Source organism: Ursus americanus, chromosome 21 (assembly GCF_024610735.1).
Source record: "Ursus americanus isolate L20-20 chromosome 21, mUrsAme1.1.p, whole genome shotgun sequence".
Lineage (NCBI taxonomy): Eukaryota > Metazoa > Chordata > Mammalia > Carnivora > Ursidae > Ursus > Ursus americanus.
Window position 1 is genome coordinate 49,692,934 of NC_142147.1, and position 22,897 is coordinate 49,715,830.

The 22,897-nt window shown below is 47.9% G+C and overlaps 1 protein-coding gene and 1 pseudogene across 1 annotated transcript; one reads left to right on the plus strand and one right to left on the minus strand.

Moving 5' to 3' along the window:
• The first annotated feature begins 5,896 nt into the window (after positions 1–5,896).
• Positions 5,897–6,218, plus strand: LOC123776352 (large ribosomal subunit protein eL42-like; annotated as a pseudogene).
• Positions 6,219–8,802: 2,584 nt separating this feature from the next.
• Positions 8,803–14,791, minus strand: LOC148108295 (binder of sperm protein homolog 2-like). The gene is made up of 4 exons (XM_087853387.1): positions 14,734–14,791; positions 11,493–11,525; positions 9,199–9,339; positions 8,803–8,954 (listed from the first exon to the last, which is right to left on the minus strand). Exons 1-4 carry the CDS (start codon positions 14,789–14,791, stop codon positions 8,803–8,805), a joined length of 384 nt encoding a protein of 127 aa, XP_087709513.1.
• Positions 14,792–22,897: the final 8,106 nt, after the last annotated feature.

Below are 22,897 nucleotides of genomic sequence, written 5' to 3' on the forward strand. Positions count from 1 at the left end.
GCACGGCCTCCATGTGGGGACAGCGGTGGCGGGTCGGGCTGCACCCCGATTACTCCTCTGCAGTGGGAACACACCCCGTTCATCCCACCTACTGAGGTGTCACCTTGTGCTCACTGAGGTCAAGGTCACCACGTGTCATGCTGCTGTGAGCGTCCCTGCTGGTACTCAGGGCGCCTGTGGGCATTTCTGTGGGGTCCCAGGTGTCCCCCGGAACCTCTGCTCCCCGCCTCTGCTTGCTTCGTGGTTGCTTCGAGAGCTTTCTACCAGCCTCAAGCAACCTCACTGGGAATTTAATCAAAATTGCATTCAATCCGTAAATGATTTGGGGATGAGTGGACATCTTTACCCCACGGAGCCCCCCAATCCAAGGATATTACTTATTCGTTCTTTTGGTTGTTTACAAAGGCTCTCCACCAAACATTCTTATTTTATACCACAGGGGCCTTATGGACATCCTTCTGGACGTTTAGTTGTCGGATTTGATCCTGAATTTTAGGTGATAATTGAACATTTTATTTTTCCAATCTGTTTGTGCCATATAGAGAATTCAGCTGATATATTTCATTTGTATCCAAGAACCTGGTTCAATGCTTTTAATTCTAATGACTTAACCTGGACCTTGGCTGGGGATTGATACTTTGAAAATTAATCAAGTTCATGGACCTCTTGTAAACACTCAGCTGGAGTCAGGCCCTTCTTTGACATTCTCGACCACTCTTCCCAGCACTCCAGGAGAACTCCTCACCCCTTCTCTCGGCCCCTTTGTGTCCCCCCCTTCCCAACTTCTGCTGTCCCCCCCCCCATGGCCATCCTGGCCCCTGGGTCTCCCCACAGCTGTTTCTCTGACCCTGTCCCAGTCCCATTTAGCAAATGCTCCAATCCTCTTAGACCAGGCCGGCCTCAGCAGAGCAGAGACAGAATTAGATCAGATTTGGGGGAGGGACAGTCATGTGACTGGCTCTGGGGTGTGTGTGTGTGTGTGTGTGTGTGTGTGTGTGTGTGTGTGTGGTGTGGGGATGTGGAGACACTGCCAGGATGTACTGAAAGCCCCTCCTTATCTGACAGACCCTGCTAAGGACGTACCCACAAACCACCGAAACCTCACCCCAGTCGCCCCTGGGAGAAATCTAATTTTGCATCTATCCCAGGAGACAGAGCTGCGATTGGGAGTTGTATCAGGGGAGACAATTTGCTTTTGCCTTGACTGGCTGCGCAGAAAGCGAGTGGTTTAAGTAGTACAGATCCTGTGTTTCTCACCTTTCCAATTACATTTCACCTTTTACCTAAGCAGCCCCAGCCCCCCTGCCCCCTCTGAATCCAAGGACCTTCGATATCCCCCAGGAAACTTTTCCTGGGCTGTGTGCGGACCATGCCAAGGGAAGCATCTGGACCTTCCGCTCAGCTCAGGAAGGAGCGGGGTGGGGGGGGGGTGGTAACTAATCAAAGGCAGGTCTTGGGACTTCGCTGTATCTATCCCTCAACGTAGCACCAGAGCAAGAATTTTTGTTTTCCAAATCGTCGCAAAAAAAATCACAGCACTGTTGATCATTCAATCACGTGGCCAGCCAACACTGTTGGTCTGGTGGGACCCATGGTGATCCCTATGATTCAGAGTGCTCCCCCTTTGGTGGTTTTCACGGTGATCCTTGTGGGTCCCTTGGCACCCATGGCATCTGTGGTAGAGGTAAGAATCTCCTGTGATTTACTCTGGAGGAGATGAAGCTTTCAGACTCAGCGACAGGGCGTGGAGGACAAGAACTCCGGATATATGAAAAGAGTCCGTTGTTTGTACCTTCCACAAATGAGCTGAGTTCAAGAAGCTCGATTCTGGGGGCTCCTGGGTGGCACAGCGGTTAAGCGTCTGCCTTCGGCTCAGGGCGTGATCCCAGTGTTATGGGATCGAGCCCCACATCAGGCTCCTCCGCTGTGAGCCTGCTTCTTCCTCTCCCACTCCCCCTGCTTGTGTTCCCTCTCTCGCTGGCTGTCTCTCTCTCTGTCAAATAAATAAAATCTTTAAAAAAAATTAACTCATGAAAAAAAAAGAAGCTCGATTCTGTTCTGGGCGCTCTGGGTTGGAGATGGAGGTGGTGCGGGTAGAAGTGTGTCTACCTGGTGGGGAGTGGAGAGAGGGGAGAAGGGAGTCAAGCCAAAACCCCGGTGAGACTGGAAGCAAGGAGCCATTAGCCAGAAGGGACAGATGGGGTCTCTGAATCAGCAGGCACAGAGGAAACCCATTTGGAGATATCCAGGGAAGGGCGTGGGAGAGATTCAGCCCCAGGGACACAAGATGTCCCATTGTCCTGGAGGAACAAAATGTGGAAAGGATGCAAAGGATACAGCGGCTGGAGGAATGATCAGTTTCTAGTCTCGGTTTCTAGGGAGCGCCCTTTCTTAGAGAAGATAGAAGAGGTAACCCATTTCCTGAGAGTGACAAACTGAGTCTCTGAGTAGTGCAGAGGATGGAGCACTGTTTGAGTGGGACACAGTCATCGCCTGACACTCAGGTGTGCCTGGCCAGAGGGAACGTGGGGTGTTCGATACCTTGTCCGTATTAACCGAGCCCTCCATCCAACCCGCCTGGGAGCCTAGCTCCCTCCAGGTCTGCCAGAGCCTCGTGGGTCCCTGCAAGGTGCTCATCTCAGGGAGGCATCTCAGGTTAGACACCCCGTTTCCGTCCAGATCCCTGGTTCAGCTCCAGTACATTGGGGTGGGGCCTGAGACTCTGCATTTCTCGGTTCCCAAGCTAGGGTAATCCTCATGCTGCTGGGTCGGGTACGACGCTTGAAGAACCACTGCTCTAAATCGTGGGTCTCAAACTTTGCCACCCATTAGGGCTGCCTGGGGCTTTTAACATTCCCACAGCCCCCGCCAATTAAGCCGTGTCTCTGGGGGTAGGACCTGGGCACTGGGAGTCTAATGTGAAAAGCTTGAGATCTGTTCTATCAAATCTCTGCTTCCAGGGGCGCCTGGGGGGCTCAGTCGGTTAGGCGTCTGCCTTCCGCTCAGGTCATGATCCCAGGGTCTTGGGATCGAGCCCCATATCCAGCTCCTTGCTCAGCAGGGAGTCTGCTTCTCCCTCTTCTTCTACCCCTCTCCTCCGCTCACGCTCCCTCTCTCTCCTCTCAAATTAAAAAAAAAAAAATCCAGGGGCGCCTGGTAGCGCAGTCGTTAAAAGCGTCTGCCTTCGGCTCAGGGCGTGATCCCGGCGTTCTGGGATCGAGTCCCACATCGGGCTCCTCTGCTGGGAGCCTGCTTCTTCCTCTCTCACTCGCCTGCTGTGTTCCCTCTCTCACTGGCTGTCTCTCTGTCACATAAATAAATAAAATCTTAAAAAAAAAAATCCAAATCTCTGCTGAGGAGTTGATGGATTCAGGCAGTTGAATATCACTGTCATTATTAAGACCATACCAGACTTTACTTCACTAAAAGAAAATTCAGAATGGCTCTGGTGGTCCCTTTTGCTAAAAGCCATCTAAAAAGATCCAGTGCCACAAAAAGAAAGGTTTTTAAGGATGTTGTTTTTATAGTAAGCGAACACAGTACCCACCAGTGATTTTGCTGGTAAAAAACAAAACAAAACAAACAAAAAAAAAAACCACCATTTTTTTTACTTTTTATCTGAAATTCCTCTAAATAAGTGCCTAACAGGAAATACCTCTAAGCTAGTGCAGCTTTAATATTGTTGTTACAATCAACAACGTGCCTAGAGACACAGATCAAAGGTGGGGTTCATTCAGGGCCGCCCTAGGGGAACAGAGAGAAACGGGGTGCGCACATACCTGTTGTGACGCCCTAAGGCCACCAGGGGGCATCCACACACCGCTGCTTCCGAGCCTGGACCTCGGGCCCGATGGGAGAGACGCTGAGGGTTCGATGGGAGAAAAGCAGGAAAAAGACAGAGGTAACGTAATATTTGTTTCCATTCCTATGATGCAAAGCTAAAGCCAACCAGCTAGGGAATATTAATTTGGCAAGGATTTGGAACCATGACTGGTGGGAATTTAAATCGGAACAATCTCTTTGGAAAGCAGTGGCCCGAAGTTACTAAATCATAACGCACACGCGTCTTAGCACCAGGCAGTTCCAGTCCTCCGTGGATGCCCAACAGAAACGTGCACGAGACACCTGCGGAAAGATACAGTCAAAGCGCGGGAAAGCTAGCAACTTCCCAAATGCGCATCAGGAATAAAAAGGATAAAGGGGGGTAATCAGAAGGGGGAATGAAGCATGAGAGACTATGGACTCTGAGAAACAAACTGAGGGCTTCAGAGGGGAGGGGGGTGGGGGAATGGGATAGGCCGGTGATGGGTAGTAAGGAGGGCACGTATTGTACGATGCACTGGGTGTTATACGCAACTAATGAATCATCGAACTTGACATCAAAAACCAGGGATGTACTGTATGGTGACCAACATAATATAATAAAAAAAACATTAAAAAAAATTAAACTCCTAGCTAAAACATGAGGGGAAAGAGTCTGGGCAAATTCAGCAGTTTGGGGAAAGATTGTGGCACATGAAATGAATCTTCTTATAAATGGAAATGCCTATTTAAAAAAAGTGCTAAGAAGGCACCTGGGTGATGCAGCCATTTAAACACTTGCCTTTGGCTTAGGTCATGATCTCAGGGTCCTGGGATCAAGCCCGGTGTTGGACTCCCTGCTCGGCGGGGTGTCTGTTTCTCCCTCTCCCTTTGCCTTTCCCCTCCCTGTTCATTCACACTCTCTCTCAAATAAATAAAATATTTTTTTTAAAAAAGGAATAAAACGGATAAAATAAGTTTGGGTGCATTCGCCCAGTGAAATACTGTTACACGAGCTCGAATCTCAGGAGTTCCTTCCTTCCTTTCTTTTTTGGGAAGAGAGAGCACAAGCAGTGGGGAGAGGCAGAGGGAGAGAGGAGAAGTAGACTCCTTGCTCAGCAGGGAGCCGGAGGCGGGGCTCGATCCCAACACCCTGGGATCATGACCTGAGCCGAAGGCAGTCACCCAACTGACCGAGCCACCCAGGCGCCCCTAATTTTGCATTTCTGCTAGTGCTATGGCTTGAAGTTTGTGTCCCTTTCAAATTCTTATCTAGAAAACCTAATGCCCACAGTGATGGTATTAGGAGGTGGGGGGCCTTTGGGAGGCCTTTGGGAGGTGGATTAATTATGAGTGGACTCTTAGAGGCTCCAGAGAGCTAGCTCCCCTTCTGCCCTCTTCAGAGACAAGCAGAGGGCTGCCCACCCCCTACCCCACCCCTGTCACCCCCCAACCACGCCCACAAGAGGGCCCTCACCGGATCACGCTGGCCAACCTGATCTCAGACCTCCAGCCTCCTGCACTGTGAGAAAGAAACTTCCATTGTTCTGTTGTTTATATGCCACCCTGTCTTGGGAGTTTTGTCATAGCACTCGCCCGGTGTCTCAGTGTGGTTCTATTTTTAATTTTATTTTATTATTTTAAAAATATTTTATTTATTTATTTGAGAGAGCCTGAGAGAGAGAGATCGATCACGAGCAGGGGGGCGGTGGGAAGGGTAGAGGGAGAAACAGACTCCCCACTGAGCAAGGAGCTCGATCTGGGGCTGGATCCCAGGACCTGGGGATCACGACCTGAGCGGAAGGCAGACGCTTCACCCGCTGAGCCACCCAGGCACCCCGGATATGATCTGTTTCTTAGAATGGTTGTCAGTTACATGGAGTGTTTAGCTTGTGAAAATTCACTCGCTCTACACATATCACCTATGTATTTTATAAAATATATATATTAATGGATAAACGAAGCGTGGTATAGCCAGAGAACGGAATATTACTCGGCCATAAAAAAGAAATGAAATATTGATATGTGTGCTACAAAGTGGATGAAACTCAAAAACATCATTCTAGCTTTCCGTGCCGATAGCCCTCTCGCAAACATGGTGAACATTCCTAAACCTGCCGGACTTTTCTGCAAGAAGTGTGGCAAGCACCAACCCCACAAAGTGACACAGTGCAACAAAGGCGAGGATTCTCTTTATCCCCCTGGGAAAGCAGCGTTATGACAGGAAGCAGAGTGGCTATGGTGGGCAGACTAAGCTGATTTTCCAGAAAAAGGCTAAAACTACGAAGAAGATTGTGCTGAGGCTTGAATGGATTGAGCCCAGTTGCAGATCTAAGAGAATGCTGGCTACTAAGGGATGTAGGCATTTTGAACGGGGAGGAGGTAAGAAGAGAAAGAGCCAAGTGATCCAGTTCTAAGCTTGAGTCTCTGAGAACTTACTTAACTTACCAAAGATTATACACTTAGCAATTCACCAAGATCTTGATTTGAAGGCAAGCTCTTCCCCACAAATGTCCTACTGGTTCCCCACCCGACCACGGTCAGCATTGCATTGATTACCATTGAGCACTGGCTGTGCCTTTTTTTCAACAAAAGAAGTCATCCACAGGGAAGAGACGTCAAATCTTTATTGTCACAATAATCAGGGAAATAATATATTCTGAGAGGCGGCTGATGAGTCCTAGAACTTCTGTCTCTTGAAGGATGCCAAGACTTATTTAAAGACTGTGGAAAGAAAACAGAGGTATCACAGTCCGTCACCCTCCAAGACAGGATGACCAGTTGTCTCTCTGATGGGAGATCTGGTCTACCCGTCAGAACTACCCTGAATAAGCGGAACAGGAGAAAGACAGATGTATTGCAGATCGGTAGCCATAGGAAGGTTAAGCCTTTGTCTCTCACTCTCAAATTCACTATGCCACTATTGATCATTTTAATTCCTTGATTATTTAACACACGTTAGTCTGTTATTTGAACAAATTTATTAAATTGATAATTTTTGGCATTAAGAAAGTTAAAAATGGGCAGTCTAGTAATGTTGACAGAGGATAATCTGGAATAACCTAAAATGTAACACACACACTTGAGAAGTGCCTACCCTCTGACCCAGTGATTCCACTCAGCTATTCTAATAATAATATTTTTTAATTTTTTTTTATTATTTATGTGACAGAGAGACAGCCAGCAAGAGAGGGAACACAGCAGGCGAGTGAGAGAGGAAGAAGCAGGCTCCCAGCAGGGGAGCCCGATGTGGGACTCGATCCCGGAACTCCGGGATCACACCCTGAGCCGAAGGCAGACGCTTTAACGACTGCGCTACCCAGGCGCCCCCTAATAATAATATTTTTTAAAAAGCCAACCCTCACACACTCACTTAAAAATCAATGTAGAGGGTACCCATTAAAGACAAGCAAGTTATACTTTCAGAGAATAGTATAGCTGGATCTTGAAATTGGGTGAAAGCATGAAGAAAAGTGAGGTAGATTTATGCATTCACGTGCAAAAACCGCCATAACGTGTATATTTAAATGAAGATCGAGTCACGGGACAAAAGGGATAGTATAATCCATTCACGTTTTAAGAAACCTTAAGATCGTTCATTTCGTGTCCATGCAGAGAATAAACCCGGAAGAACACATCCTTAGCTGCTGGCTGGATTTCCCGCCATGGAAGAGAGTAGGAAGCAAAGAGGCGACGTGAGCAGGACAGGGAGGGGTAACGTTTTACTCCCCATATTCACGTGCTGCCTCCGTGTTGAAGTGAGCATGTGCTCATGTATCACTTGTGTAAATCGAAACCAGTATTTAAAAAACAAAAGTCGGGCATGCGTACCTTTGCACGTATTAGATTGTATGTAAAGATTTACTAAGAATGCGGAAGTTGCCACCAATCCACGTGACCACGGTGAACGTTTCTTCATCCTTCCCTGCCATTTTTCCGTACTTATCATCTGCACATTTGCTAGTGTTTCAACATTTCTGTGTTTCTTAAAGTTGCCTGCTGTCTCACGTGCCATTAGGTCTTGGACAGCTTTCGTGTCCCTAAATCTATCTTTGGGACTCCGGTTCACTGCCTGTCCTCGTTCAGTTACACCTGCAGATGCCGTAAGCGCTATGGGCCAGCGTGGTGACCGTGTCCTCACATACACGTGGCTGCCCAGTGCTTTCTTTAGGACATAGCCGTAGAGTGGAAACCGCTGGGTCGAAGGGCATGGCTCCTTATGGACAAGGAGAGTCGAAGGTCACCCCCACTTGCCTTCCCTGCAGTGGGACCGAGGCTCTGTGCTCTCCTGTGATCTGTTAGTCTTGGGGAAGGCTGGTGAAATCCAACCTGCCACCTGTTTTTATGACCCAGGAGCTCCTGGTCTTCTCATTTTTACGTGGCTAACTGAAAATGAAAGTCAAAAGGTTGGGGCGCCTGGGTGGCACAGCGGTTAAGCGTCTGCCTTTGGCTCAGGGCGTGATCCTGGCCTTGTGGGATCGAGCCCCACATCAGGCTCCTCTGCTATGAGCCTGCTTCTTCCTCTCCCACTCCCCCTGCTTGTGTTCCCTCTCTTGCTGGCTGTCTCTATCTCTGTCAAATAAATAAATAAAATCTTTAAAAAAAAAAGAAAGTCAAAAGGTGACTGATACTCGGTGACACCTGAAAATTATATGAGATTCAAACGCCAGGGTCTATAAATAAAGTTTTATTTATAAATAAACACAGCCACGTTCATTTGCTTTTTATTGCCTGTGGCTACTTTTGTGCTGTGGGCGGAGTTGAGTATGTGAGAGACCATAAGACCTGTGAGGCTTAACATACTTACGAATGGGCCCTTGACAGGGAACGTTTGCTGACCCCCAATCTAATCCATCACCGGGTAACGTAGACCCCAAGCTTCTCTTTGCATTAAACTAGAAGTTTCCCCACTTTAAGAGACCCCCCAACACACACAGACAGACAGACAGACAGACACACACACACACACACACACACACACACCCTTCTTCCCCAGCCAACTTACTCATGAGGAGAGCATTGCTTCCATTTTCTGTCTTGGTTGTAATTTTTTGTCAACGAGCACCAACTCCGATTCAAAACATAGCCCTCCCTGGTGCATTTGTGAAAAACGTTTTCTCTGTAGAGGAAGGGGAAGGTACACCTGGGGGGATCTGCAGGGAAAGGAAGGGGCAGAAGGGGAAAGATGAACTTGGCAAATTTTAAGATCAACCATCACTACGCTCACCACACACGCTTTGCCTACCACACCCAACTGTTTTCAAAGTGGTCAACGCATGGAGAACACTCAGGGTTCGGACTCAGCTTTATCCAACACTAAAGTCATGGCATGTCAGCTGCTATCAGTCGTTTCTTGGACGCTTGGCATCCGAGACAGCCCATCACCGCGATGCTCACCTTGACCCGTGCAGTACCGCCACCTGCCTTGGAACTGCTTGTCAAGTGAGCACCAGTCATAATCGCTGTGGAGAGAGATGCAGTTGTAGTAGAGGGTGTCGCCGTACGTGAATGGAAAGACGCACGTGCTGTTAACAAAATCTGGAAAAGAGGAAACATGCTGGGTGTGGGGTAAGCTTGCAGAGGGAATTGACTTTCTAACGTCCGTCCCAATTATCCGCACCATGCTTGCCCACCCACGGCTCCGCGTCCACCTGTGGTAGGTCTCACTAACGGCCTTCCCTGAATGTGGCACGAAATATATGCGGCCAGAGGGCCCACGTCTCCTCTCATGGGCTGAAATTCTGGAGTCTTTCTCGTAGTCTCCTTTCTCCCTCAGAGTAAATCTGCTCGCTTGCCGGAATGGGCTCCTGAGTGTGTCTCAAAGCTGTCTACGTGTCCTGTACTTGGATTACCACCTAGCATCGCCCCTTGCCTTGACTATGACAGTAACCTATTTCTGGATGCCTCCAACGTATTTGTCCCATCCATTCTCCACACTGCAGGGAGAATGTTCATTCTCAACGACCAGCCTGCCCCTGCCCCCAACCTATCAACACCCCACTGCTCTTAGGATCAGAAGTAGCACTGAGATGACTTCTGATATTCTGCTTGATCTTGGACTTCAGGCCTCACCATGGATCGCCCTGCCTGTGTTCTCTTGGCTCACGCCTGAGCGTGCCGCCATCTTGCTCGCCTTGGGATTTACGGACATGATTTTCTCTGCTTGGCAGGAACACCACATACTCTTTTGCCTGTTCACCCTCTTCTTAGGTTCAGCCTAGATGTGACTCTCCATGGAACTTTCTGGAACATACAGACTGTGTTAGATCCACTTGTATGGCACTTTCGTACAGGTTCCCATTTCTTACAATTATTTAATGCATAAGGACTTGTTCACGGTCTTTCTCATGTGTCAGAAATGACCCCATGTTTCTTGGTCAAAGCTAGACCCATGATACCAACTGATAGGACTGGCACATAATAGAGACTTAGGTAAGAAATACTGGTTGGCCCTTCATAAGCCTGAAGTAATTTTGACACAGGATTATTTTATTGTTATTATTTAGCAATTATTTATGATTTATTGATATATGTCATTTATATTTATGATTTAATAATATGTTATTTATTGGCAATTATATTAGCACTTTTATTATTTTATTATTTAACTATATTATTTGTCATTTTGATATTTATTATTTAATATTTTAAATTATTTAACAATTTGCATTACTTAGCATTAGTTATTGTTAGGTTTATAATTAATTAGTTCTTACGTGTTTATGTAATATAGCTTACTCTCTGCTGGACATATTACACACAGTCTACAAGCACTAACGCGTTTAATGATATCCCCACATCAGCCCAGGGAACTGGGTACTGTCATGAGTCTCCTGCTAAGGTCAGCTTGGGTCCTCAGCACACAATCCCCACACAGAGAGACCCAGGTGTCTGCCGACTGCTCTGAAAATAGCTTCCTCCTGACCCCAAAGCCCAGAGGGCTGAAGGGCCACATTTTCTAGTATATACTCCAGGCTACATTGGTTCAACCCCCAAAACAAGTGATTGGTGATTGAAGTAGTTAAGAAACCAATCAACATATGGGGACTCAAGTGTCCCTTTTACTGGCTTGACTACCCCCACGAAGTGTTCCCACATCTTCATTTCTCTCTCGAAACCCCCAAGTTCATGAGTTTCATGAGTGTGTAGGTTAAAAACTGAGTACCAGTCATCCACATGTGGACATGGTCCACCCCTTCCAAGAATTAAGACACTGAGGCAACGTTATCTATGGCGAGCACATAAGAGTTCCATGATTAACTTTCTAACTTAAAAGCACGCGTGAAAGATCACATGCAGGGTTCCATTTATATGAAATGTCCAGAAAAGACCAATCTATAGAGGTGGAAAGGAGACTAGTAGTTGCTTGTGCCTGGGGATGCGAATGGGCGGTGATGGCAAATGGATACAAGGAATCTTCTTGGGGCGATGGACATTTTCCAGAACTGGATTGTGGTGACGTGTATACTCTTCTGTAAATTTACTAAAAATCATTGAATGGTACACTTAAAATGGGTGAATTTTATCAATATGTGATTTGGCTCTCATGACCAGGGAGGGCCTTTAAGGCCTGAAGAATAGCAAAAGAAGGAGCAAAATGGCGGGAAGCACAGGAGCTTCAAGAACATGGTATTGTTTCCTGGGTGTGGCTAACATTTCAGATGCTAACAAATAAAGAGGGGTCTCCTTACCTAGAACCGGAGGGCGTACATGGATAACCAATTCTGAAAGAGAAAACAAATGGGTAAAATTCAGACCACCTCCCAAAATACTCCGTTCCTAGTCTAATGAGTATTGAAGATTTTATTTTTTATATTATTATTATTTATTTGAGAGAGAGTAAGGGAGTGGGGGAAGATTAGAGGGAGAAGTAGACGCCCTGCTGCACGGGGAGCCTAATTCAGGACTCGATCCTGGAACTCTAGGGTCATGACTCTCAGGTCGCTTAACCCACTGGGCCAGCCAGGTGCCTGACTAATGACTATTAAAATACCTTGAGGGACATGTAGCCAACTGTCCTCGTGTTGCAGAAAAACCCATGCTATCACATTCTGGATGACTTGTGGTCACTTCCCATGGGGGCGGGCTGTCTCATACCTACCCAAGAAAGCCCATTAACTTAACTCAGGTATGAGCCCCGACTATCCCCAAGGTCTTTCTCCGAGTAAGTTCGAGTAAATCGAGTGTCACTCAACTGCTACCCATTGGTTGAAATTCCACAAGTCTGAAGGTTGGAGGGAACGTTCTAGCTCTTGCCCACATGTCAGCGTTTTAGGAAAACAACCTGTTTGTTCAGTGTAGCCTCGGTGATGATTTTTTTCTGTTGTGTTTTGCTTCCTGGAAAATTTTGCTCTTATATCATCCCTGAGCCTGTTCTAGGGAGTAAGGTTAGACCATAAAAGCCAGGTTAGACCCCGTTAAAGACTAGAAGGGAAATACGAAGGCTCGTTACCCAATAACATTGGCTAACGTCTAAGGCGGTGTTGCTATGTTCCAGCTACTCTCCTCAGTTGACCTGCAAAACAGTCCTAGGAGAGGTTCTAATTTAGAGCTCTCTCTTTCTCCCCATTCCCCCAAAAGTTTACAGATGAGAAAACAGGAACAGAGGGAGTCACGTGACCACCAAGTGGTGGGAACCAGGTCCAAAGTCAAGAAGTATGACTTCGGACGCTGAGTTCTGAACATGACGTTGATACTAACTTGGAATTGTCACTGACTTACGCAAGTGATTTAATCCACAAGTCTCACTTTATCTCTGATACAACAATGCTAATTTGTGGGTCCGAATGAGATTCTATCTCAGAAGCTACCATGTGGTGTGTCTGGCGTCCATGTTAGGGGCTCGCAGCCCTTCTCTTCAGAAAGAAGCTAACAACATGTCAGCGATTTTGAAGGCATGGTTAAATAAATAGTCATTGGGGTGGTTTTCTAGGCACCAGTCTTTGCGTTTAACACCTTATGCCAATTATCTCATTGACACTGATGCTTGCACTGCCCGTGTGCGATTGGGATTATTATATATTATATTTATCGGTATGACCTCCATTTTGTAGATACACAAATGGAGGTGTAGAGCAGGAAATCACTTTCAAAGTTACAAAACAAAATAGCTCAGGTACTCACGCTCCAGAAACCGAGCCTCTAAAACGATCCTGCCTCTGGGGGGCGCTGTTTCGGTCCCTGAAGCACTTCTAGGAGCTGCCGCAAAGCTGAGCCTCCCCTCTGCGTCCTGGTGGTGAGTTAGGATACTTTTCGCATCAAACCACTCGTGCTGGCTGAATTTGCTGCTTTGTCTGTCACAGTGCTCTTGGCTTTGGCAACGCAACAGCTAAGGTCCACCCACGTCTCACCTCTGCTGTCCGTAATCCCCACAGCCTTCTCATTTTACAGGTGAAGGCGCAGAGAGAGACTTTCACCCAAACATTGACCACAGTCAAAAACGGGTGCAGCCCGGGCTCACGTCCACCTTGGTCTTCTGGTTCCCGGGAACGGGCTATTTCTTTGAGACCCCGGTGCCCCCAGAAATGGTCCTTGGCCGTTCCCATCTGCCGATATGGCGGAACACGACCAAATCCTTACAGACCTTCTGTCACTGTGCTTTAGGTCACGTCACATCACACCTCCGGCCACACGTGGCTATTTTTACCGTTTGATAAATGGTTTTGACCCCTCCCACCTGGTCCTCCAGGTCCTCCTCCCGCTCATGATGCTGGAGACACACCACCACGGATACTGACTGAGAACCTACAGTGTGCCCACTGGGTTTCGAGAAAGGGAAAAACAAAGCCACCTGACATCCGAAAGCCTGGCCCCCGCTGCTCCCTGCGCCGCAGATTACCAACCACGCCTGTCCCTGGGCTGCTGCTTCTTGACCGACTGACTGTATCTGGTCTGCCTTCCCCGCAGAGAGGGTGTGGAGACACCCGGGCACAGAATCACCCCCGCACCCTGGCAGCATTCAACGGAGTCAGCACCGGCTTCTCTGACCCAGCCCCCAAACCTCCCAACCAGAGCCCAAACCCTGGAGCGGGTTCCAGCGCGCTGGGCTCGGACAGCTGGGGGCATCCCGCGCATGCGCGGTCTCCCTGGCTCCGGAGAGCGGGAAACCAACGCGTACGCCTACTGCGTGCACGCAGGGCGGGACTGTTCCAGGGGTTTTGCCTACCGTTTCTGCTTTAATCCTTACCCCAGCGACGTGAACTAAAGATCACTTGCTCTTTACTGACTTTATTTGTTTTCTGGGGAGGCAATTTTTACGGTTCAAACTGCAACCAAGTTATAAAAGGGAAATCGTGAAAGAGAACTTTCCAAAATAGCATGTAGTAAGTGTTCTCTCTCTTCTGTTTTTGTTTTTTTAATTGTGGTAAGAACATTCTGCATTACATCTACCTTCTTTTTTTTTTAAGATTTATCTTTTTTTTTTTTAGATTTTATTTATTTATTTGACAGAGAGAGATAGCCAGCAAGAGAGGGAACACAGCAGGGGAGTGGGAGAGGAAGAAGCAGGCTCCTAGCGGAGGAGCCTGATGCGGGGCTCGATCCCAGAACTCCAGGATCACGCCCTGAGCCGCAGGCAGACGCTTAACGACTGCACCACCCAGGCGCCCCTAGATCTACCTTCTTAACACATGTTTAAGTCCACATTGTAGTCTTGCCGACTGCAGGCTGACCGTCCTCATCCTGCACCCACCGAACAGCAAACCCCCGGCTCCCTTCTCCCCCGCCTTGGCGTCCACCCCTGTGCTCTGCGTTTCTGGGAGTCTGACGATTTCAGACACTTGATATAAGCGGAGCCCCCACACCCTCTATTTTGCACCAGCTGTTATGCTGTATGTCAAAGACCCCAGGGACAGTCGGTGGAATCTGCTTCCTGCCCTGCTCACCCGGGGTCTCCCGTTCCTGCCGCGACCCCCGCTCCCCTCCTTTACGCACCTGCTTTCAGCCCACTCACACAGACAGCCAGGGACAGCCAGCTCGCCAGACTTCTCATCACCTCCAGGTACCTGCAGACGGCCTGCCCCCGCAGCGGACGTTGCCTCTGATTTATCCTCTCTGCTTCTGCCCCTCCCACCAGAGCTGCTCTCGCGGCGCCCGGACTGACTCCACAGCAGGTTCTCCGTGCCCTCGATGCCCTGGGTGCGTGGAAGAATCAGGAACATCCACCTGAGAATGCCCTGTCCGCAGCAACCTGAGAGTGGGCTCCCTGCAGCAGCTCCAACCCCCTCACCCACACACGAATCCCACGTGCAAATCCTTAGCCCCCACACCAGACCTGCTGGAACTCTGGGGACAGGACCAGCCCGCTGGGTAGTAACGGGCCCTCCAGGTGCTGGAGGCTGGCCGAAGTTTGGGAACCCCTGCTCCTAGCCTGCTTGATCCTCCCACATCCATTTCATGCCATTTACTCCCTTAATTACTATTTTTTGAAGATTTTATTTATTTATTTATTTATTTATTTATTTATTTATTTATTTATTTTAGAGAGAGAGAGTGCGCACACACGAGTGGGGAGGAGAGCAGAAGGAGAGAGAGAATCTCGCGCAGACACTGCACAGAGCGCAGAGCCCCATGCCGGGATCGATCCCATGACCCTGAAAGCCTGACCTAAGCCGAAACTGGGAGTCTGACGCTTAACCAACTGAGCCACCCAAGCGCTCCACATAAAGGACAGATGTTAACCCCAGTTCCCACGTGTGGGCTTGGACCATGTTAGAACATCTTTCCCAGCCACCATCTCTGGAGATATCTGGGGAGAGCGGACGAGGCCCACACACTTTTGTAAGAGAGACGAGGGACGGAAGAGTGAGTACTTGTAAAGCGGAGGGGGGTTGTGTCCCGTTGGACCCCCAGGGCAATCCGAGATGAGGAACAAGCATCACTGTGGCCATGGGGATGGGAAGGGACTAACCTCACCCTTCGGTGTCTGTCTAAGCTAAGGTCTTCCCAGAGTTACTTCACTTACCGCCCCACCTGTGGGGCGCTACTGGTTAGAAACACATCTGCCTTTTCCAATAGAGATGAGTAAACGGAACTGGAGAAACTTCAATGAAAGCACAGAGCCTGGAGAAGCTGCGTTTCTCCCGTCTGCCAAGTAGGCTTTTGCTCTTTGCATTTTGCTATTTTGCTAAAATGGATGGATCTTAACATAGCCTCTGGGCTCCCTGCAGATAGGGAGGTCAGCTGTTAGGCCCAAGTAAGCAACGGGGCCTGCATGAAGCTGGGAGGAGCCTCACACAGCTTCATGTCATGGGAATCGTGTCCCTGGCTTGACAGCTGGGGAAACTGAGGCAGAAGTGGCAGAGCAGAGGTTCACTCCAGGCAGCCAACTGTGTGACCGTGGAAAGTTCCTTTTGCTTTCTGAGCCTGCATGCCAGATCTCTGAAATGTAGGGGCTAATAGATCCCATTGGAGAGCCCAGTGAATACTCTTCTTCCTTCTTTCCTTCCTTCCTTCCTTCCTTCCTTCCTTCCTTCCTTCCTTCCTTCCTTTTTCCTTTTTCTTTCTTTCTTTCTTTCTTTCTTTCTTTCTTTCTTTCTTTCTTTCTTTCTTTCTTTCTTCTTCTTTCTTTTTTGAGATAATCATTTTCCATCACACCACATTGTTTCCAGTCCAGAACCAAGACTATTCAGGATGCTACAAACAAAATCAGTGGGAATGTGTGACCAGTTCTCCATACCTCTTATTTAAATCAGCTAGTGTCTATGGCAAGTACTGGAGTTTTTGTTGTCAGGGAAGAGACCATCTTTGGGTTTGATTTATTTCTCCCTTTTGGGGGGTAAATTTTATTTATTTATTTATTTATTTATTTATTTATTTATTTATTTTTAAAGTGTTTCTTTTCTCTTAAAAAATGATTTATTTATAAGAGAGGGAGGCAGAGGGAGAGAGAGAGAGAATCCTGAGGCAGGCTCCCACTGAGTGGGGACCCCGACACGGGGCTCAATCCCAGGACCCCAGGATCACGACCTGATTGGAGATTGAGTCAGCTGCTCAACCGACTGAGCTGCCCAGGTGCCCCATGGGTAAATTTAGAAAAATGCTCTTGATTCTAATGATCACTTCTCCCAAAGATCATGGAAAGTGATATTCCTGAATATTCGTGAGGTCGCAGAGACGGTGGTAAATATGTGTAGTGTCGATGAGGCACCTTCTGGAGATTCAACCTGGACTCACCCCCTAAAGGCATATGTCCAGGACACTCCGAGCGGGTCCCAGAACACCCTACCCTCTGGAAGGGCCGTCATGGACATCAGAGGGGACCCATTATTCCTTTCTTGCTCAACTGAATCGTCATTATGCCCCAAGGCACTCAACCAACTGTGATAAAATATTTTTCAGAACCAGAGTTGGTATCTAGCCAACAGTGCTGGTAGGGTTGAAATGAGGAAAAGAAAAGGAAAGAATAAAACCCCCAAAACTCGAGGTCCTAAACCTACCAAGGGGCAGAGCTGGACTTAGATTCTAGAGCTTTTATGTGAATCACAGGGAAACCCAGAGAGAAATCACTAATGATTCCAGCAGACAGGGGATTACGTGGGACTCTTTTATCTTCTGCAAAAATGGCCCTGGGTTTGGATTCAGGTCTCCTGGCAACCGCAGCTCTAGACCCAGTGGAAAATACACGGGCGTTAATGTCGGATAGACTAACCTTCAAATCCTGGGTCTCCCACTTGCTAGATGGGGCATTAGCTACAATGTTTCAGAGCCCCCAGGACAAGGTGAGTAGGAAGCATTCACCCCTCACCAGACATTGTTGTTTTTGAGAGTTGAGTAATTGTAGATAAGATGCATACATCTTCCTGAAACCCCGTGTATGAATTTGCAAGGACTGCCGTAACAAAATACCCCAGACTGGGTCTTTTCTAAGAGTTCTGTATGCCAGAAATCCATGATCAAAGTGCTGGCACATTTGATTCCTGGGTGAAGGAATCTCTTCTCCCTGTGTCCTTACGTGGCTTTTTCCTCTGTGCTTGTATATAGAGAAAAAGATCTCTGGAGTCTTTTCATTTTTTTTTTAAAGATTTTATTTATTTATTCGACAGGATAGAGACAGCCAGCGAGAGAGGGAACACAAGCAGGGGGAGTGGGAGAGAAAGAAGCAGGCTCCTAGCGGAGGAGCCTGATGTGGGGCTCCATCCCAGAACGCCGGGATCACGCCCTGAGCCGAAGGCAGATGCTTAACGACTGCGCCACCCAGACGCACCTCTGGAGTCTTTTCTCATAAGGACATCAGCCCTATTGGATTAAGGTCCTAGATTTATGACCTCATTTAACCTTTATTACCTCCTTATGGGTCCTATGGGGATAGGGTGTTAGGGCATCAGTGTATACATTTGCAGGGGTGGAAACACAGTTCAGCCCATCACACCCTGATTTATGTCTGCAAAGTGAGATTGTTGGCCTGAGCTTGTCTAAACTATGGGAAAATCTGAGATCATGGGCAAGAATTGAAAGTCAACACAACAAGCAAGTGTGTCTCAATTCCTGGAAAAGTTGAGTCTTATCTATATGCAGATAACGGATAACTTACCTTTAATCGGTAGCTCTTGTGGAGTTGAGAGTTCCATGAGGACCAGAGATGGGGGGATTTGGTGGCACGCAGAGAAGAACTGAAGAGTGAGAGGATGCACATTATGTTAAGGGTCCGAAACACCTGGGTTTGAATTTAGCCTCCACCTCTTTCTCGCTGTGACACTCTGGGAAACTGGCAGAACCGATTTCAATCCTGCTTTTCTCATCCATAAAATTGGGATCATCAAAGTACTCTATTTTCCCCACCAAACCGGCCCATCTCCGTGAACGACACAGCCATTCACCTGGATGCATGGGTCACCCTGGGGAGATCCTTGATTCCTGTCCACCACCCTGTAGCCAGTCCTACGGACTTTAGCCTTGAGATATCCTGGACCCAGCCATATCCCGCTTCCGCTGATGCTCTCTCTCTAATCCAAGCACCAGGTTCCCCCAGCACCCCACACAGCTGCCTGACTGGGCTCCCTGCTCTGCACCTCTGCGCCCACTCCATTCTCTCCACATAGAAGCTAGAGCAAGGTCATGTCGCTGCTGTGATGAGAAGCCCCCATAGCCTCCATGACACTTAGGAAAAATGCCAAAGCCCCTGCTCTGTTTGACCTTGGACTTTCCCCATCGCTCGCCCAAGCAGCCTCCCTGCTATTTCTCCAGCTCCCTAAACACAATCCGATCTCAGGCACTGACATGCTGTGTCTGTCTGCAAACACCATTCCCAGAAGACATGGGGCGGGACTTCTTCCCTCCCTTTTTTCAGATCTCCATGATTCAGTGTCGGCTGTTCTAGAAACGCTGTTTTTTTTTTTTTTTTAGTTGTATTTATTTATTTGAGAGAGAGTGAGCAAGAGAGAGAGAGTATGAATGGGGTGGAGGGGCAGAGGGAGAGGGAGAAGCAGACTCTCCACTGAGCAGGGAGCCCAATGTGGGGCTCGATCCCAGGACATTGAGATCATGACCTGAGCCAAAGGCAGATGCTTCGAGCCACCCAGGCGCCCTTAGAAAGGCTGTTCTAAGTCCCTCTCTCTAATGCACTGGCTCCCATAACTCCGTCTCTCCCGCTTACCCTGATGTAATCACTTACACAGGGATTCTCTCTCTCTGGCCCAATTCCTGGCATTCACACCTGTGCATATCCCTTTCTATAAATGTGCGCTTGCTTCTTTATTACCTTTCTCCCATCTAGATTGCACGCTCTGGATGCCTGACTTTCTCCAGCTCAACACCTGATCTCTAGTAAAACAAAACCGCGCCCCACAAATGGCGCATGCTCCGTAGCCATCGGCGACCGACTAGAGCGCGCCTCCCGCGGGGTCTGGCGTGAGGGTTCTAGGAAATACTGTGGGTAAAACCGTGAGGCCAGAACGCGGCACAAGCCACACGATCAGGACAGGGTGGTCGTTGTCACGCTCGGAAAGGCGTTTCTCATGTTCATACCAGGCAGAGAGTAGACGAGAAGGACGCTCCCAGATTTCTGGAGCGGAGAGCCAGATTTCGGGAAATTTCGACAACGACGTCCAGCCAACATCCCTGGCACGTGGCTTACAGTAAGCAATGCCTCGTGAGCGGGGGCCACACGGCAGATTTGTCAGCACGCCTAAATGTCCTCCTGGTCCCCACGTGTGCGCAACACTGTAGGAAAGAGCGTGTAAGTATTTATTCTGGATGGAAGCCCTTTGGTTGGGTGGAAAATACCGCGGATCCTCAAGGCAGGTGAATCTGGGTTTGATTCCCATCTCTGCCTCGGAGCAAAACGATCATCCTTAGGGGCGCCTGGGTGGCTCAGTCAGTTAAGCGTCTGCCTTCCACTGAGGTCGCGATCCCAGGGTTCTGGGATCAAGCCCCGCGTAGGGATCCCTGTTCCAGGGAAGCCTGCTTCTCCCTCTCCTCCCTGTTCATACTCTCTTTCGCGATCTCTCTCTCTCAAATTAAAAAAAAAAAAGTTATTAAGAAAGAGTAACTTAAAAAAAAAACAACATCATCGTTAGTAACTATTGCTGTTAGAGACGGTGTTGGTGAATGTCCAGCTGCTTCAACTCCTGGCTGTCCCCCTTACTAGCTATGTGACCCCTTACGTGAGGTGATAGGTACAAAGCAGTTTAGACAATCTCTAGCACGGAGTAAAGGCGTGCGGTGTAAGTGTTCGCTTTGACCCTGGCTGTTACCACCACCATTATTACTGCAAGAACAGTAACAAAGATTTAATTTTAAAATGATCATTCTACAACCCAGACAAAACCTCTATCAGGGAAGCAATAGTGTGAACCCGATTTGTGGATGGGAAAACGAAGGCCCCCAAGAGTTAAGTGACTTGACGGAAGGTCTCCCAGCTGGAAAAATGTGGGGTGGGTTTCAAATTCCATGGTGTCTGATTCCAAAGTGCTCTAAGCCTCCATGGGGCACAATCTCTTTGGACAGGACCGACTAAGTTCAGGAAATCACGCTATACTCCAAGCCTGGGGATGATGGTGTCCCCTGAGGCAGAACTTAATTTAAATCTGGAGCTTCAACGGTGAGGGGCTCGAGGCTGACCCCTAGTGGATTTCTCAAGAAGAACATGTGAGGGTTTGCTTTCCTTCACGTCCTCCCCAATATTTGTTATGTTTTGAGATGTTGATAATAGCCATCCCAACAGGACTAAGACAACATCTCAGTGGTTTTGATTTGAATTTCCATGATTAGTGATGTTGAACACCTTGTCATATTTATACGTCTTCTTTGGAAAAACGTCTATTGGGACCCTTTGCCCATTGGTAGTCATTGTGGAAAACAGTATGGAGGTTCTTCAAAAAAAAAACTAAAAATAAACTACCAATGCTCCAGCAATCCTAATGCTGGGTATATATCCAAAGGAAATAACGTCAGCACCCTGAAGAGATTTCTACACTCCCATATTCATTGCAGGATTGTTCACAACAGCCCAAATATGGAAGCAACCTATGTGTCCATTGATGGGTGAAAGGATAAAGAAAATGTATATATAATGTACATATGTATAATGGACCATTCTCCATCTTTAAAAGAGGAAGTCCTGCCATTTGTGACAACATGAATTAACCCAGAGGACATTACGCGGAGCCAAACAAGTCACACGCCAAAAAAAAAAAATATATATGATCGCATTTATATGTGGAATCTGAAGAAGTTGAAGCCACCGAAACAGAGGAGAAGGGCAGAGAAAATGGGGAGATGCTGGTCAAAGGGTACAACTGGAAGACTTACTATAAAGCCAACTGATGAAGACAGGAACCAAGACAGCGCAAGAATTAATGAAATAATGGACAAGTAGATCACCGAACAGGATAGAATCCGGAAATAGACTCATATATATAAAATCAGCTGATCTGGACCAAGGAGCAAATGCAATTCGATGGACAAAAAGTAGTGTTTCCAAAAAATGGTGTTGCAACACCACGTTTGCAAAACGTCTACTGCCAAGGGACTGATATCCAGAATATACGAAGAATCCTTACAGCTCAGCAATAAGAAAACAAACAACCCAATTTAAAAAATGAGCAAAAGATCTGCACAGATATCTCACTGAAGAAGACATCCAGAGGACCACTAAGCTTATGGAAAAATGATCAGTATCATGTGTCACTAGGGAATAGCAAGTTAAAACAATGAAACAGCACGACACCCCTATTAAGATGGTTAAATCCAGACAGCAACACCGCCGATGCTGGCGAGGAGCGGCAGGAACTCTCATTCATTGCCAGTGGGAATGCAACACGGTACTGCATGACCCAGTACGACCCAAATGAGTTGAAAACACATGTCCAGGGGCGCCTGGGTGGCTCTGCCGGTTAAGCGTCCGACTCTTGATCTCAGTTCAGGTCTTGATCTGAGGGTTGTGAGTTCAAGCCCCACGTTGGGAGCCTACTTTAAAAAAAAAAAAAGAACAGGGGCGCCTGGATGAGTCAGTCAGTGAAGTGTCTGCCTTTGGCTCAGGTCATGATCTCAGGGTCCTGGGATCGAGTCCCGCATTGGGGGGGGGGCTGCTGCTCAGCGGGGAGCCTGCTTCTCCCTCTGCCTGCTGCTCCCCCTGCTTGTGTGCTCTCTCTCTCTGTGACAAATAAATAAAAATGTTTAAAAAAAGAAAAGGGACGCCTGGGTGGCTTAGTTGGTTCAGCGGCTGCCTTCGGCTCAGGTCATGATCCCAGGGTCCTGGGATTAAGCCCCACATGGGGCTCCTTGCTCAGCGGGGAGCCTGCTTCTCCCCCTGCCTGCCACTCCCCCTGCTTGTGTTCTCTCTCTCTCTCTCTGAAAGATAAATAAAATCTTTAAAAAATAAAAATTAAAAAATTAAAATAAAAAAGAAAAGAAAAAACAGGTCATCAGAGCTATTCTCTTAAAAAACAACAAAAACAGGGGCGCCTGGGTGGCACAGTGGTTAAGCGTCTGCCTTTGGCTCAGGGCATGATCCTGGCGTTCTGGGATCGAGCCCCACATCAGGCTCCTCCGCTATGAGCCTGCCTCTTCCTCTCTCACTCCCCCTGCTTGTGTTTCCTCTCTCACTGGCTGTCTCTCTGTCAAATAAATAAAAAAATAAAATCTTTAAAAAAACAAA